The sequence below is a fragment of the Rhopalosiphum maidis genome, chromosome 2 (genome assembly GCF_003676215.2).
Source record: "Rhopalosiphum maidis isolate BTI-1 chromosome 2, ASM367621v3, whole genome shotgun sequence".
Classification (NCBI taxonomy): Eukaryota; Metazoa; Arthropoda; class Insecta; order Hemiptera; family Aphididae; genus Rhopalosiphum; species Rhopalosiphum maidis.
Window position 1 is genome coordinate 85,823,077 of NC_040878.1, and position 14,803 is coordinate 85,837,879.

At 27.7% G+C, this 14,803-nt stretch overlaps 1 protein-coding gene across 1 annotated transcript; it reads right to left on the bottom strand.

The window, feature by feature from the left end:
• Nucleotides 1-10,857: 10,857 nt before the first annotated feature.
• On the bottom strand, nt 10,858-14,308 carry LOC113553285 (ankyrin repeat and zinc finger domain-containing protein 1-like). Its single transcript, XM_026956542.2, has 11 exons — nt 13,744-14,308; nt 13,500-13,676; nt 13,152-13,300; nt 12,974-13,085; nt 12,762-12,910; nt 12,480-12,705; nt 12,251-12,406; nt 11,619-11,976; nt 11,391-11,532; nt 11,155-11,316; nt 10,858-11,069 (listed from the first exon to the last, which is right to left on the bottom strand). Exons 1-11 carry the CDS (start codon nt 13,877-13,879, stop codon nt 10,896-10,898), a joined length of 1,941 nt encoding a protein of 646 aa, XP_026812343.1. The 5' UTR covers nt 13,880-14,308; the 3' UTR covers nt 10,858-10,895.
• Nucleotides 14,309-14,803: the final 495 nt, after the last annotated feature.

Consider the following 14,803-nt stretch of genomic DNA (forward strand, 5'->3'; position numbering starts at 1 on the left):
AAATTGGTCAAGGTACTCAAGCACTGTTCTGTGGGGGGTCTTAATATTCTAGTTTACTTTCAGAAGCTAGTAGTACATCATCCATGTATGGGAAACAGTAGTCTAATCCCTCAAGTACTTTGTACATGAACAGTGAATGTTTGTCATGCATTACCTAAACCGAATGGTATATAAACAAATTCAAATAACCAAATGGTGTACTTACAGCTGTTTTGAGAATATCATCTTCCGCTACAGGTATCTGATGATACGATTCTTAAGGTCAACTTTAGAAAAAAAAATGTTCCCTTGTAATATGTATGAGACGTCATGAATATATGGTACAGTATAATTTTTTGAAACTGTCTTGTTAATGAATGCTCGATAATCCCTACATGGCCGACAACCACCATCAACCTTTACAACTAAGTGTAGTGGCTTAACCAAGAACAGCTTGATGTTAGACAAATCCTCAATACCACCATATTTTTTAATTCTTTTTTGACTATTGCCAAAAGGTCCAGTGGTAGACGTCGTAGTTTTGCACTGCACAATGTTCCAGTAATTGTATTATAGTGGACCACATCATGATTTACACTTAATGACCTAGAAAAAGGTTTGGTAATTAGTAAGAAATTTGACAATATACCTGCATACGGATAGTTTGCTTGTACACTTTTAATTGCGATATACGAGCATTCAAATGTTGAATATTGTCTTGTTAACAAAGTTACCAATAAGCCTTTTGTTGTTCAAATCGATAAGTAATTCGAAATACTTCAGTAAGTCAGCGCCTATTATTGGTATTGTTACGTCTGCAATTACGAATGGACAGCGGTATGGCCGACGTAGACCAATGTTCAGAGTTATAGTCCTTGTACTATACATGTTAATGGATGTACCATTTGCTGCATATAATTTTAATGTATTAGATTTTAGTTGCCTTTCTGCGTTTGACGGTGGTACAACTGGGATCTCCACCCCACTGTCTACGCGGTACTTTAGTTTGCTGGTGATATCAGTTACGAATAAGCGGATTGTTTGTCTGCACAACCAGACGCCGCTTTAACTGGTTTGTTTTTTAGTTTTTCGTGTTATTGTGACTAGAGTGCATTTTGCATCAAGAACATTTGCATATTCTAGCTTGATCTTTGAACCTAAAATGATAATAACATAGCTCGTCTCTCAACTTGCTTTTGTCATGAGACTTGGACTTCGTTCATCTGTACATTTTGGATTATTTTCTGTCGTTACTACGTTCCCGTTGATTTAACTCTTCAATTGCTTTAGTAAGTGATGCAATTTGTAGGTCGAACGTCAAATGCGAGTTACTGTTTTGACCTTTGCATTTCCTCTCATTGTTTACGGCTAAAACGGCATATATTTCACTTTTCTCGCGAATTTCATCCGCCATCTTCGACAAATTAGTTATAGAGAGTCTATGCTGGTCGTAAATATAGTTTGCACAAATACTGATAAGTGCTGCAGCCATAAACTTTTCACTAAATCTTCAGTTAACTACTCACCTGCTAACTGCAGATACGACGGTTTTTTTATCACCTAGCTTTAAATCGCGTAGCAACTAATTTTATTTTTTTCTTCGGATTCAGATATACGCTTAGCAAGCACTTTTTTTTAGTTTTAGGTATTTATTTATTTACTGAACAGTGGTTTTTCTAAGATATCTGATACATACATAAGGATGCCCCCCATCTAGCGCGCCGACAACGTAATGGGACTTGGTCTCGTCGTCCGTGATATTTGCCGTGACAAAACGGAACTCCAGCTGTATAAACCACATTTTTGGGTTTTGTAACCAAAATGATGCTTTAAAATGGTGTATGACCCACCATATTTCTGTTTTCTTCTCGGGCCGTTGAGGTCAACACTTTTTAAAGGTGTATAATAAATATTAAAATACTCTACAAATTGAATTTAACTTTTAAATTTTTTTATTTTGAAATTGTTTGTTAATACGGTAGTACAAAACATGAGTTCTTATTAACACTGTCAGATATATTTTTTAATTTTTTTATAACATAACTTAATAACGTAACAGTTATAACAACATAAATTATAGTAATATAATATAATTAGTCTGACCATCTGTTCCACATAGTTATTAGCTCTATGCGGGGCAGTCACCTACCCATGCCCTCTTAATGTCATCCCTGGGCCTATGCTATTATCCCATCTATCAATTTTTTTGATATTTTTTAGTTATTTACTCCTACACTACTTATAAAAAACAATTATAATATTTTACAGAATTTGTAGTCCATTACCTAGCTAATTTTCATCGTATGTATTATTTTGTACCAATATTAACTATAAATAATAAAACATTACCAATGTAATATATATTATAAGCATGTTATTTGTTGCAAAATAATAACTGAGTTCTGTTATAATTTGTATTTATATTAACTAAATATTAATTAAGTACAGAATGTTTTATAAAGAACGCAGTTTTGAAATTCTGTGTAATTATTTATTGTTGGGTGGGTGACATTGTTCTTATCATTTCTGTTTACTATTGGTTTTGAAGTTATTAAAGTAGTTATTATTTTCGTGTCCACTACCATCGGAATTGGACAATACATTGTCATTGTGTATTTTGAACCAATGAATCATACTAAAACTAAACGAAGAGCATTCGTTAATTGTATTTTAACGAGGTAACGTTCTGACGATATTGTGGAAAAAATAAAATGCATCTATAGTGAGTAACTGTTTGGTGTAGCTTTTAAGATAGGTGGGATGACTAGGCCAACCTTTTTTGAAAATGAACGTGGAGTCGTGGAAATGTAAGAAAAGTAAATGGAGATCATTTTCGTGTTTCACACTTAAACCTTAACTCGTAGTGAAATAATATGTATCATTTACAATGTATTTCTAATAAAATTAAATACTGCGTTCCTTATGAAACAGTCTTTATATATAAATAACTCGGATCAAAAGGTTCTTCTCCGGGTTTTACGGTAACACTTAGTTTTCTTATTGTAATTGTAAATAAATGAGTTTTAAGTGTAGTAACGCCCGAAGAGGGTACAGGCCTGTTGTTATTTTTATTTATGTATATAATTTACCACTTATGTACATAATTCATTGCACACACATATTATATATTTATATCACGCACACACTCTAGTCTACTACCTTCTCATTTATATTTATATGCACTTATATATGCATACACATATAAGATATAAAGTATAAGTTAATTTAATTATATGACAAATTAATTTACCTACCCAATTATAACTGGAATCTTATCATTAGCTACAGAAACAAGGAGCAGTAAACAGGTTTAATATTAATTAAGGAAACACTCAATGTACTTAACAGTCGTTAACACGTTTATAAGAAGATTTTTTTATTATTTGAAAATACAAAATACAATAATGTATTTATAACCTTACACCACTCCTTACATATGACCATCGTCGGACACACACGCAGTAAGTATGAAGTTGTAGGGATCCGGCAGATGGTTTTTAAGTACGGTCAAGTGAAGCTAGATGTTACATGCTACTTACTTTATTTTGTGTTAAGAACATAACATTATTATTTATTATTTATTATTTCAATAATGACTATATTATAATGTGTGAATGTGTATACCTACCCTAAGATTCTGATGTTGACTCTCTTTCCAGTCATTGACTGAAAAGGGTGGTTATCCTTACATTAATAATCCTATTGGTGATTAATCAACCAATCTAATAACCAATCTAATAACTTTGCAGATTATTTAAACCATGACAATTCGGATCTATTGAAGTTATACTGTGTTGCTCAGAATAAATATGAAAATGGTATTCATACAACATTTTATCGTAATATTTTCGATACTGCTCAGAAAAATTTACTATAATAGTCAAGTTTACGGTTATTTTTTTTTTAAATAAATAATTTTAATTTATGTTTTAGTACCTTTATCTATATTATTCAGTATAATGACTATAAATAATGCATGTTTACAATCAATTAAAAGTTAAATGTAACAATCGAATACATTAATTAAGAAATATTTTTGTAAAAAAATGCAATGAACCATAAAATATATATATGTTTAGATTTATGTTATAATTATATTATTAAATGGAATAAAAAAACAAAAACATAATGAAGGAATCTATTTATCTTATACATTGTAATTATTGTCACTTGAAACATAAAAAATATGCATATAATAAGAAAATAAATACAATAATTATAATTATTATACTTAATCACGTCTAAAATTACGCAAGCTGGTAAATTATTCTCTTTGTACCAGGTGAGCTATTATTATGAATACAATTTTTATTATTTATATTTATTAATAGCTGGGCAAAAGTGACCTCAAGTTAGGTACGACTCTAATCGGTGTCGTGGCTACGTGTGTATATATTTATATATATATATATAGTTTTGTGCCATACGGCAGTTGCCCATATTTGGCCGTCCAAACTTCCCTTTCTATCTCACCGCCGACACGACGTTGATGGCAATGCCGTGCAGGTACAGTGTTATAATATATATTATATACCAATACCATCCCCTATTTCAACCCCTTACAGCCCCTTTTAGTATTAAAATGTAGTCTATGTCCTTTTTCGGTTTCTAAACTATCTATGTACTAAATTTTATTTAAATCGGTTCAGTAGTTTCGGAGCTTATTCAATACAAACAAACAATCAAATCTTTCCTCTTTATAATATTAGTATAGATTATTATTATTTACATATTTAGCTCCCCTATTTGATGGATTGGCATTTAAATCATGTATCATATATAATTATTATAATATAATAATATACCTATTAATATGTGAGGGCAACTGGTATATTTTTAAATTGATAAAAACAATCGTTGAGGGCAACTGGTCAGCATCCGTCTACGAGTATAGTGTTTGTATTATCGTCGCCGACAACGGAAACGGTATACGTGTCGAGAATGGGTGACTGGCAAATTTCGATGTTGTGTAACTCACCAGTTCTGGAAACTTTGTTGATGCCCCATGAGTGATGTGTTAATCAAGCCGACTTTAAAGCGACACCAGCTAAATACCAAAACCTTCACCCTGTTTTTTCGATGGACGGAGAGCAATGTTGCCATATTGGTGTTCTGGAAATTAAAGGGTCCATTTCTTAATTTCGTTTGGCCGAAATCAGTTTATTGTACCATCTTGACAACTACTGGGAATGGAACTCCGTTTATATAACGTTCATAACGTTTATTTGACCATTTGTAAACTTGTAAATTTTATTATTTTGATAAATTTGTGTTTCATACAATATACAAGTTGACACATGACAATAAGTGATAAGTGACAAGTTAAAAAAAACCTGTAAATTATTACTAAAAAACTTGTTTTTTGTTTTATAAACAACAATAACTTTTATAGTATATTGAAAATATACTAAAAATTTGACTCGTGCCCGAAGTATATTTTTTTTTGTGACAATTGTTATTAATTTAATTTTATATTCATTCTTAAACATTTTAAGAACTATTATTATATGAAGTTGGAGCATATTGTCAGCCGTATAGGGCATCTTCTAATTAATCATACAAACAGAAATCATGCATTATCCTTATTCAACAACTACATATTTTATGCTTGCATTTTTTGGGAAATGGTACTCGGTATCGAGCTATTGGTGACATACCTAATGTATTAAAAGCTACTGTTTGTCGTGTAATAAGAAATGTGAAAAAAACTATAAATGAGGTACTTTTTGCACAATTGGTACAATTGGTTTCAATTTGCATAATATGGTAACTGATGTTCAACTTTTCCATAGTATAGCTTCAATACCTTTAGTCGTAGGTTGTGTTGATGAAACATTAATTAAAATTCACGTACCATTATTGGTAAATGAACCTAGCTGTGTTTGTTGGTAGACATGACAATCATTCTATTACGTGTACAGCAGTTTATGGACCAACTATGCAATTTTACGATGCTATGTAATTCTATATTCAAACTGGCCAGTACGTGATGCCTGTGAATGAGTCTTACGCGATGGCAATTACTACTATCCTAAAAAATTAAGAAACCCAAATTATGCAATATAAGAATCTAGATAAAAGTTTCTTCTATAAACTACTCAACATATTGCGGTGGCATTGTTGGTGAGTCCGTTACGATACGTCCAAAAGCGTATAAATTTAAACCTGATATATAAATAACCGAACAAATACATAGTTTCGATTCCGAGTAAAGCGACGAATATATAAATATATTGATTTTACATTGACGTGTGTTAGCATATTATTCACTTGTATATTAACTTTATTTCTCCTCAAACAATTTTTGATGTTTCGTTTTTTAATTAAAACGAATAATCGTAGATACTCGAAATATTTCAAAATATTTGAAAAATTTGTAAGTTATTTATAGACATTCGATCCTATATAGTAATTATAAATAGTATATTTTTTAATTTTATTTCTATGAATTTCGATACCAATTATTAATTTTGGTTAAAAAGCTTTATGATTTAATTCAAAATCCAACCTAAAATTGTTCTTATAGATGAAAAAAATATTTACACTGATATAATTTATTGTTGTACATTTAAAAACTGACATTTTTGTCAAAATCACAAAATTTTCAAATTTTTTTATAGTTAATAATGTATACAATGTACAATTTTTATGGCCAAGAATCAAAAATGTAATACAAAATTCCTTATTATAGCAATTCATCCTGAAACAAAAAATAATAATCAAAATATAATAATAGAATAATAGAATAGAATATATTCTAAATTAAAATTTAGATGAAGTTGTATATTTAAACCATGAATAACGGTATTTATATTTTATTTTAATTCAAAAAAATTATTATAGGGACATAGAACTTTTACGTTTATTCTTTTATTTTATATATATAACAATATATAATGTTTTCGGAACAAAATAAATTAAATTTATACTGTATTAGGTATTACTAGTAAAATAAATATATTTATAGGTTAAGTTATGCAATATGAAAAAAAAACATATTAATAAAATATTAATTTAGTGATATAAACTAATAGGTGGTATCTACTAAGAATCGTTTTTCATGTATAATAATATATCATAAAATTCAAATTTAAGACAACTATCACAGTGACCCACTCTAAACCTAATGTACAGCAGAACAGTGTACCACACCCAAAATTGTAATAGATTTAACGATAAAGCATTATAGATTCACTATTACAGATATGAAATAACTTTTTGTTAAATAATTGGTTTATTCTTGACACCTACATTATAATAACTTATTTGTTTTGCATTATAAATTAAAAATAAAGCGGCAAGTCGTCATTAAACGTCATCTAAAACTACAAAATTGGTATAGTATAAAATAAAATTATTATTACCGTATGATTTCAAGGCTTCAAGTATCTAAAAATATAATATGTCGCATAAAATATTTGTATAACACAAAAACATTTGATAAAAATAATTATTAGTAACGTAAATGGCTTAGGGACCAAAAAGTTTTTAAAAATGATTTCATTGTTGCGCGGGAACAATAATATACTACAGCATAAGATTAAGAAAATGTATATATAAATATAATTGAAGATTTTTATTACTATGCATCTTGAGATTTGACTTAATTTAAACACCACAACCCTTACACGTCATAATATTTGTGTGTACACCAATTCTACTAGTGCAAGGTAAAACTGTTCAGAAAACGGGTGGTGCATTGTTATTTGCTCGCGGCGCTCAGGATATGCATTTTAGTAACACCGCTGAACTGCACTGATTCGACTGTATTGTTGCAAGAACTACAGTATACCTACAGATAATAATCATTGATATTGTTATAAATATTATAATGTAATTTTGGTTAATTTTTTTTTAATTTTTAAAAATAGCTATTTATTCATAATATTTAGTTTGAATTATGAATATACGAAGCGAAATATTTTTAGAACATTATCTGGATTTTGTACACATAGATTTATACATAATTAACATTTTAATTATTTAATTATAATTTTGAATGATAACCCTTTGCATAATTTGGGCGTCACGTCATTTGATGCTCTGCTTGTTATTTTAAAATCATGTTTACATTTTACAACATATTATTAGTGTTGATAAATTTAAGGTAATTCAGTAACTGTTTTAGCAAATCCATGAAATTAAACTATCAAACGTATTGTGGAATTTTGAACAGTCTATTTTCTAGTATCTATTTCGACTATTTCGAGTAGTAAGCTTAGAAACTGAAAAAAACTGTGATGGATATTTTTTTTACTCTCTAATGAAAACCATTAATAATTAAACAAAAAAAAAAATATAAGAGTTATTTAATGTGTTTACTAGGAATATACCGAATAAAAAATACAAATATAAAAATAAAAAATAAAAAAAAGAAGATCTATAGTGATTGGAATGGAGATATGCTCACTAGTGATATTTATATTTCTTACATCTTACTACTGTATTTGTTTAAGTAGGGGGATTCCATTAATGACAATACTATTCTTTTTTACTTGTGTTGCCTACTTGCTTCAGTAACATTTGTATTGTACGATGTTAAACTATTAAATTTATTATGTACGTGAATTAGGAAGTGTTTTAAAGAAATTTGAACAATTTTGTAATCAGTAATAATAAAACGAATAAATCAATGATAAATAATATGTGAGAGTGCTTGATGGTTTTATTTCAAAGAAAAGATAACTATATATCTTATACTAAAGCACCAGTGTTAAAAATGTTTTTCGGCTATTTTTATGAAAGATTTGGGGATGGAATATGAATGTTATTTTATTTTAATTATTATGAATTAATTTAAATGAAAAAAAGGGTGGACAAGTGGGTATCGCTCTGCTGTATAGTAGAGATGGAGAGTAGGTCACTATAGTCTATAATGGATGTGTTAAATTTAAATACAACGACTGGTAACATTGAATAGGTACAAAATACGATTTTGAACGGAGATGATTTGTCAATCTAGGATAATTAGTAGGATATTTCAATTGTAACATATCGTTATTTTACGCGATTCCGTAAAAAATTAAATTTCGTATGCTCATAAAAATGTTTCTATACTGATGTTTGAATTTTTTTTATAGTTATTTGAAGAAAAAGTTATAGAGAACCTTGTATTGGATTTTTTAACCTTAGGTAAATCACAAAAATGTTATGAAATTTCGACTTTTTTTTCCTTGCAAGTTTCCCAATTTTGACATATTTCGTAAACATTTGAACATTAAATGCTTATAAACAAAAATTGTGATTTTTTTTTTTTTACTATGATAAGCACAACTTATAATAAACCTTGCATTAAATTTTAAATATTTTTTAGAGTGCCAAATTACTTTTATAGGAATTTCAAAAAATAAAATTTAGAAAAATTGAAAATTACAATTGTCTATAAATAGCTTCAAAGAAATTTGAAAATTTAATAGTAAACAGATGATGCTAATATAAACATTTGATGAAAATTTCAAGTATTTACAATTATTTGTTTTTAATTTACAACAAAATAAAAAAAATGATTTTGTCAAAAACTGGTTGTGCGTAAAAATTCCCGTTTTTCCGTTATTTTTTTAGGGTTTTTCTGACGCTTTAGAAAACTATTGGACATTTTTTACTTATGACCCCCTCTCAATGTACCAACTAGATTCATTTTAAAAGTTATATATGTTTAACTTTTAGACAAGTGGAGTAGTGGACAAACATTTTGCGGGGTAACCCCGTACCACTCCACTCCACGCATCTAAACTTTAAATACTTATAAGTTATAACTCATAAACTACTCGCCCTAAAATCGATTTTTATGTATCAAAATACTCAGAAAATTATTTTGCTTAGGAATATGAAATTAAAATTATGATGTCATTCAAAAAATTAAAAAACTTAAAAAATATTTAAAAATATAATTTTTTTAATAAAAACGTTGTTTTTTAATAACTTGAAACTATGTAAAAATCAAAATTTGAATACATGCATAATTTAAGCATAATAATGGGGTGAGCATGCTTAAAAAATCACCTTGTGTAGGTAATAGTAAAGAGATGGCTATTGACGCTGTTCGACAAAGACAGAAGAGAATGATGGTTGTGACAAAGATCAAACCGAAAAATGTTTCCTCCATAGGATAGTAGGATAGCCTCATCGATAGTATTTTTGAATATCAGTACAATACTAATATCGTTATTCTTCATTTAAATATCTAATTTTTTCGAAATTTAAACTTCAAAGGAATAACTCATCAACAGAAGTACCTACATATGATACACATGAGTATATAAAACATTTAATAAAATAATTATTGATATTAAAGATAACTATACTGTTATTTCTATCTTGTGTTAATGTAAAAGTAGAAAAACTGACATGAGGCATAATGGCAGATTTTTTTATGTTCTACAAATATTTTTAGGAGCTAAGCAAGAGATCAAGATGAGTAGTGAAAATTAAATTAATATTAGGTGATTATTTATTTATGAGCTGAAAGACCAATATGATTCACTATTCACAGATATTTATAGACCTAAGCGGGTGCTACACAGTCCAAAGTTTACAATAAATTAGTTTTTGCTTAACACGATAATAAATTAACAGTAATAATACTTTTAAAAACATGACATTTACGGGAAAAATTTCATAGAATATAATAAATTACTATACTCTGTCCAACAGGAGAAAACGTCGATATTGCACATAATATTTTCATTGTCAAAGTGGAACTGAACTCATGTAAAATAGATTTTTGTAAGGCCACAGAAAGATAATCTAGCAAATATAAACATTAATTCTCAGTGGTTTTAATTTGATATTTTAGTTGGGGTTGCAATGTAAGTAAATATATTTATGGATTTTTGGTAAACACAAATCAGTCATCATAGAAATCATAGAATTAAGCAATTTATTTATTATAATAAAATTTTTATTAAAATGCAATTTTAGTTTACAATATTTTTTTGTCTATGATTTTTAACACATTGAACACTGCAAAATTTATAGTCCATGTATTCAAAAGGATACTTTTCTTCTATATTTTTGCCACAATAAAAGCATCGCAATAATTTAAATGTCCCTTGAACTGCCATCAATCGTTTTTCTGCTGCTATCGCACACTAAAATTAAAAAAAAAAAAATAGTTGATCTCATTCTTATATATATATATATATATATATATATTTCTTTTAAATAAAATATTACTTTCTCCCGATCTGATAATTGAAGAAATTTCTGCTTTTGAATTTCTTCTTCTTTTTTTAATTCTTCAACTACTTTTCTTTCTTTGGCTCGTTTTTGTTTAGCTTTTTTTCTTTCTTTTAATTCCTCTTGTAATTCTTCTGTTAATGGTCCTGGTAAACGGGACTGCATAGAACATAATCAAATATTTCATTAAATAATAAATCACAATGAAAATATTAAAAATGTGTATAATTTACTTTATCGTAATCATATTTATCAGGGAATACAGCCATGAATTTCCTAAACACTTTTCTAGTTGACTTATCTGGTGCTAATTCATACGGTGTTTTGGCGTCTTTATTTTTATGAACTGGATTTGATCCATATTGTAAAAGTAAACTATTAAATAAAAAAATTAATTTTACAGTGATAGTAATTAATATTTAACTAAATAAAAATAATGAAAAATACTATATAGTCCTTACTAAATATGATTGTGTAGACAATAAGTAGAAGCTAAATGAAGTATAGTATTATTTGATTCATCGATAGGTTCATTTAAACTTTTTTCTAGATATTCTTTTGTAATTGAACTATTTAAATCTTCCAATAAAAGGTATTTACTTAAAGCTTCAGAATCTTTTTCTTCAATTGTTTGCAATAAAAGTTTTTTTACTTCTTCAACTTCAGCACATTTCACAGTAATTGTAGTTTTGGGTTTCTTCTTCCTCTTCTTGCGTTTCTTAGTTGTCAAGTCATTTGATAATATGCTACTATTATTTTCAAATATTTTACTTTCCGGAGATTCTACAATTTTATTTTCATTATCATTTTCACTAGAATCTAAAAACCCAAAGTAAATATATTGATATTACAAAAAAATATATTTTTTTTTTAATAAATTTAAACTAAATAATATGTTTTTTAATGTATTTATTATAGGTTTTCTTTTTGTGGATATAATGAAATGTTTATTTACTCCAAATGTATCAAATATAAAATAGTTTTAATTTGTATTATTTTTGATTAAATTACAAATAAAATGATAATTAACTTTTTTATATTATATTAGATCTTCCATAGTGTATAATATAACTAGTATAAAATTATATATTACCTGACATTGAAGATAGTCGAACATTTTCATTTGGATTTTGAATGTCTTTAATGGGTTTCTCAACAATTTTTTTTGTTCTAGATTCTGTATTTTTTCTCTTTTTAAATAACTTTAATACATAATTTTTAACAGAATTATTAATAATATCTTTGGAATCTGCAAGGAAGTAGATACCATTCAGAATTCTTATTTTATAAATATTAATTTATAATTCTATTGTTATGATTACCATATACCAAAACTGTTGATAGTTGGTTATAAACTTTTTGAACTTCTGCAAAAGTTGCCTTTTTGGTTCCAAATGGTATTTGACATAGTCTACTGTCGTTTTTATTTATTAATGGGTTTGAACCACCAAATAGAATATTTCGATTGTTTGGACCAATTGCTCGATAAAATATAAGGTTACATAATTTTATATGGTGTAACCATGATGATAATATTTCTTGAATATGCTAAATAAAAACTTATTAAATATGTATGACATTTAATTAAATTAAAAATACTTTACTTTTAATTGAGATGCTTCATTATATCTACGTAAACTAGCACCAGCACTTTTACATCCACCTTTTGATTGATCTTGTGTACTTTGAGAACCACCTTGTTTCGCTCTAACAGTATATGAATGAAAAGTTTTATGAACAATTACTTCCTCTCCTAAAATAAATGAAAATTAATAAATCAATCACTATGTGAAAAGTTAATAATATTCTGGTATACCTTTAAATATAGCTGCTGAAAAACGACCACCACCTAACATAATAATAAACCATGTGGGTTTAGTGCTGATAGATTTCAATGAGTTAACCACAATCTCTTCATTTGGAATGTCCTATTTAACAGAAACCAATAATGTATTATTTTTAATTTTGTTTTGATACTGTAAAGTAATTATTACTTTTTTATTAGTCAATAAACATCTGTACACAGAAAAAGCATTACCAAAATTATTCTCAAAAAATAATTTTGAATCAATTGAAAAATATGAATTGTAAGCATTGATCTCATCATCACTTTCACAACTGGATGAGCTGTCATTAGCTTTATCTAAATTAATATAAATATACAATGTACTTCAAATTATAATATAGTACTAATACTAGTATTTATAATCAATGGTACTATTTTCTTAATATCCCATAACAAATAATTTAAATATAGATAAATGACTATAAAAAAATAAGATGAAATAAAATGATAGGTAGATTATATTATTATTGTAATTAAAATGGACAATTGTTAATACTTTCTAGAGCAAGAAACTTTGGCTCGTCAATTGTTTGTCTGTTACGTATTTTTTGCTTTAAATTATACCGATGCCAGTCTGATTTATAGTGTGCTTTGTGTTCTTCAGACAGTTTGAATGCTATTTGACACGTAGTACAATGCATGCCTAACAAATAGTTTTTATCAACATCCAAATCTGAAATTCAAGTTTTCCAATCATTAGTTGAACACAATCCAGGTACTAAGGATGTTTAAAATGTTACTTTTTAAACCGACTGCCGTTGTGTCTTCTTTTCTTGTCAATCCCAAGCTAATGAGTCGCACTCCGTCCAAGAGCGATTGATATTCGGGACGACCTATCAAGACCGTTTTACTAGCAGAGGGTAAAATCGTCGACATTTTAAATACTCGTCGTCTCAACAAAATAGTAAATATTAGAAAAAAACCCACTAAGTACTAATTATTTTAGGTTCAAAGACGATGACAACGGACGTATATTGGCCGCTGTCCACGTTTCGCGAATAGAAGACGTAACCCATGCGGCCACATAGCCGCTGGCCATGCTCGAACTTGTTGATAACAACTACTGAATATTGATAAGTATCTGAACTCTGATCTATGAAGTCAACGTCAACGTCCTCTAAAATCCCGCTCATCATGGTATCATGAATAAAAAATTTAACGTTTTGTTTGTCCTCGTCAATCACGATTTAAGAAAAATATTATCTACATCGTGTTCGATGTGTACATCACGTTTTACAACATTTACTTACATTATTATCGCTATTACCGAGCCGGGAGCAGTAGGAACTATGAAATCATATTTGAATATCAAGATAAAAATATTTTACTATTTATACTGTAGCGAATTAATGATTCATTGTGATAAGAGTTATCCCAATTTTGCAATGGCAAGAATGAAGAAATTCAAGAAAAGTATTAAACCCCATTGAAATTTGCATAAAAATTCGTTTTTTTCTTATCTTTAATGTTTTTTTCGTCTGATCGTAATTTTTTTCTTATTATCAAGACATTAATAATAATAAAAATAATACATATTTGCTGTATGGATTATTCTGTATTCATCAATATCAAAATTAAATGAATTAAATGTAACAAGCCAACAAAAGAATAGATGTATCATGGATGGTACATTAATATATTAATTTATATGTATTATATATTATTATGTACTATTATTATTAAAACATTTAAAACTGAATACAAATTAATATTATAAAAAAATTTAAAAAAATATAGAATAATACAAGTATTAAACAATAATAATAATGAAATATATCAATAATAATAAATCATTATATA

Bases quoted from the DNA above. Each gene is read 5' to 3' on its own strand.
- LOC113553285 (XM_026956542.2), bottom strand. From the start codon at position 13,879: ATGTCGACGATTTTACCCTCTGCTAGTAAAACGGTCTTGATAGGTCGT. The intron at 13,677-13,743 runs GTAACATTTTAA...CTTGAATTTCAG, and splicing joins AACGGCAGTCGGTTTAAAAA to ATTTGGATGTTGATAAAAAC. The intron at 11,533-11,618 runs GTAAGGACTATA...TTTATTTAATAG, and splicing joins TGTCTACACAATCATATTTA to TTTACTTTTACAATATGGAT.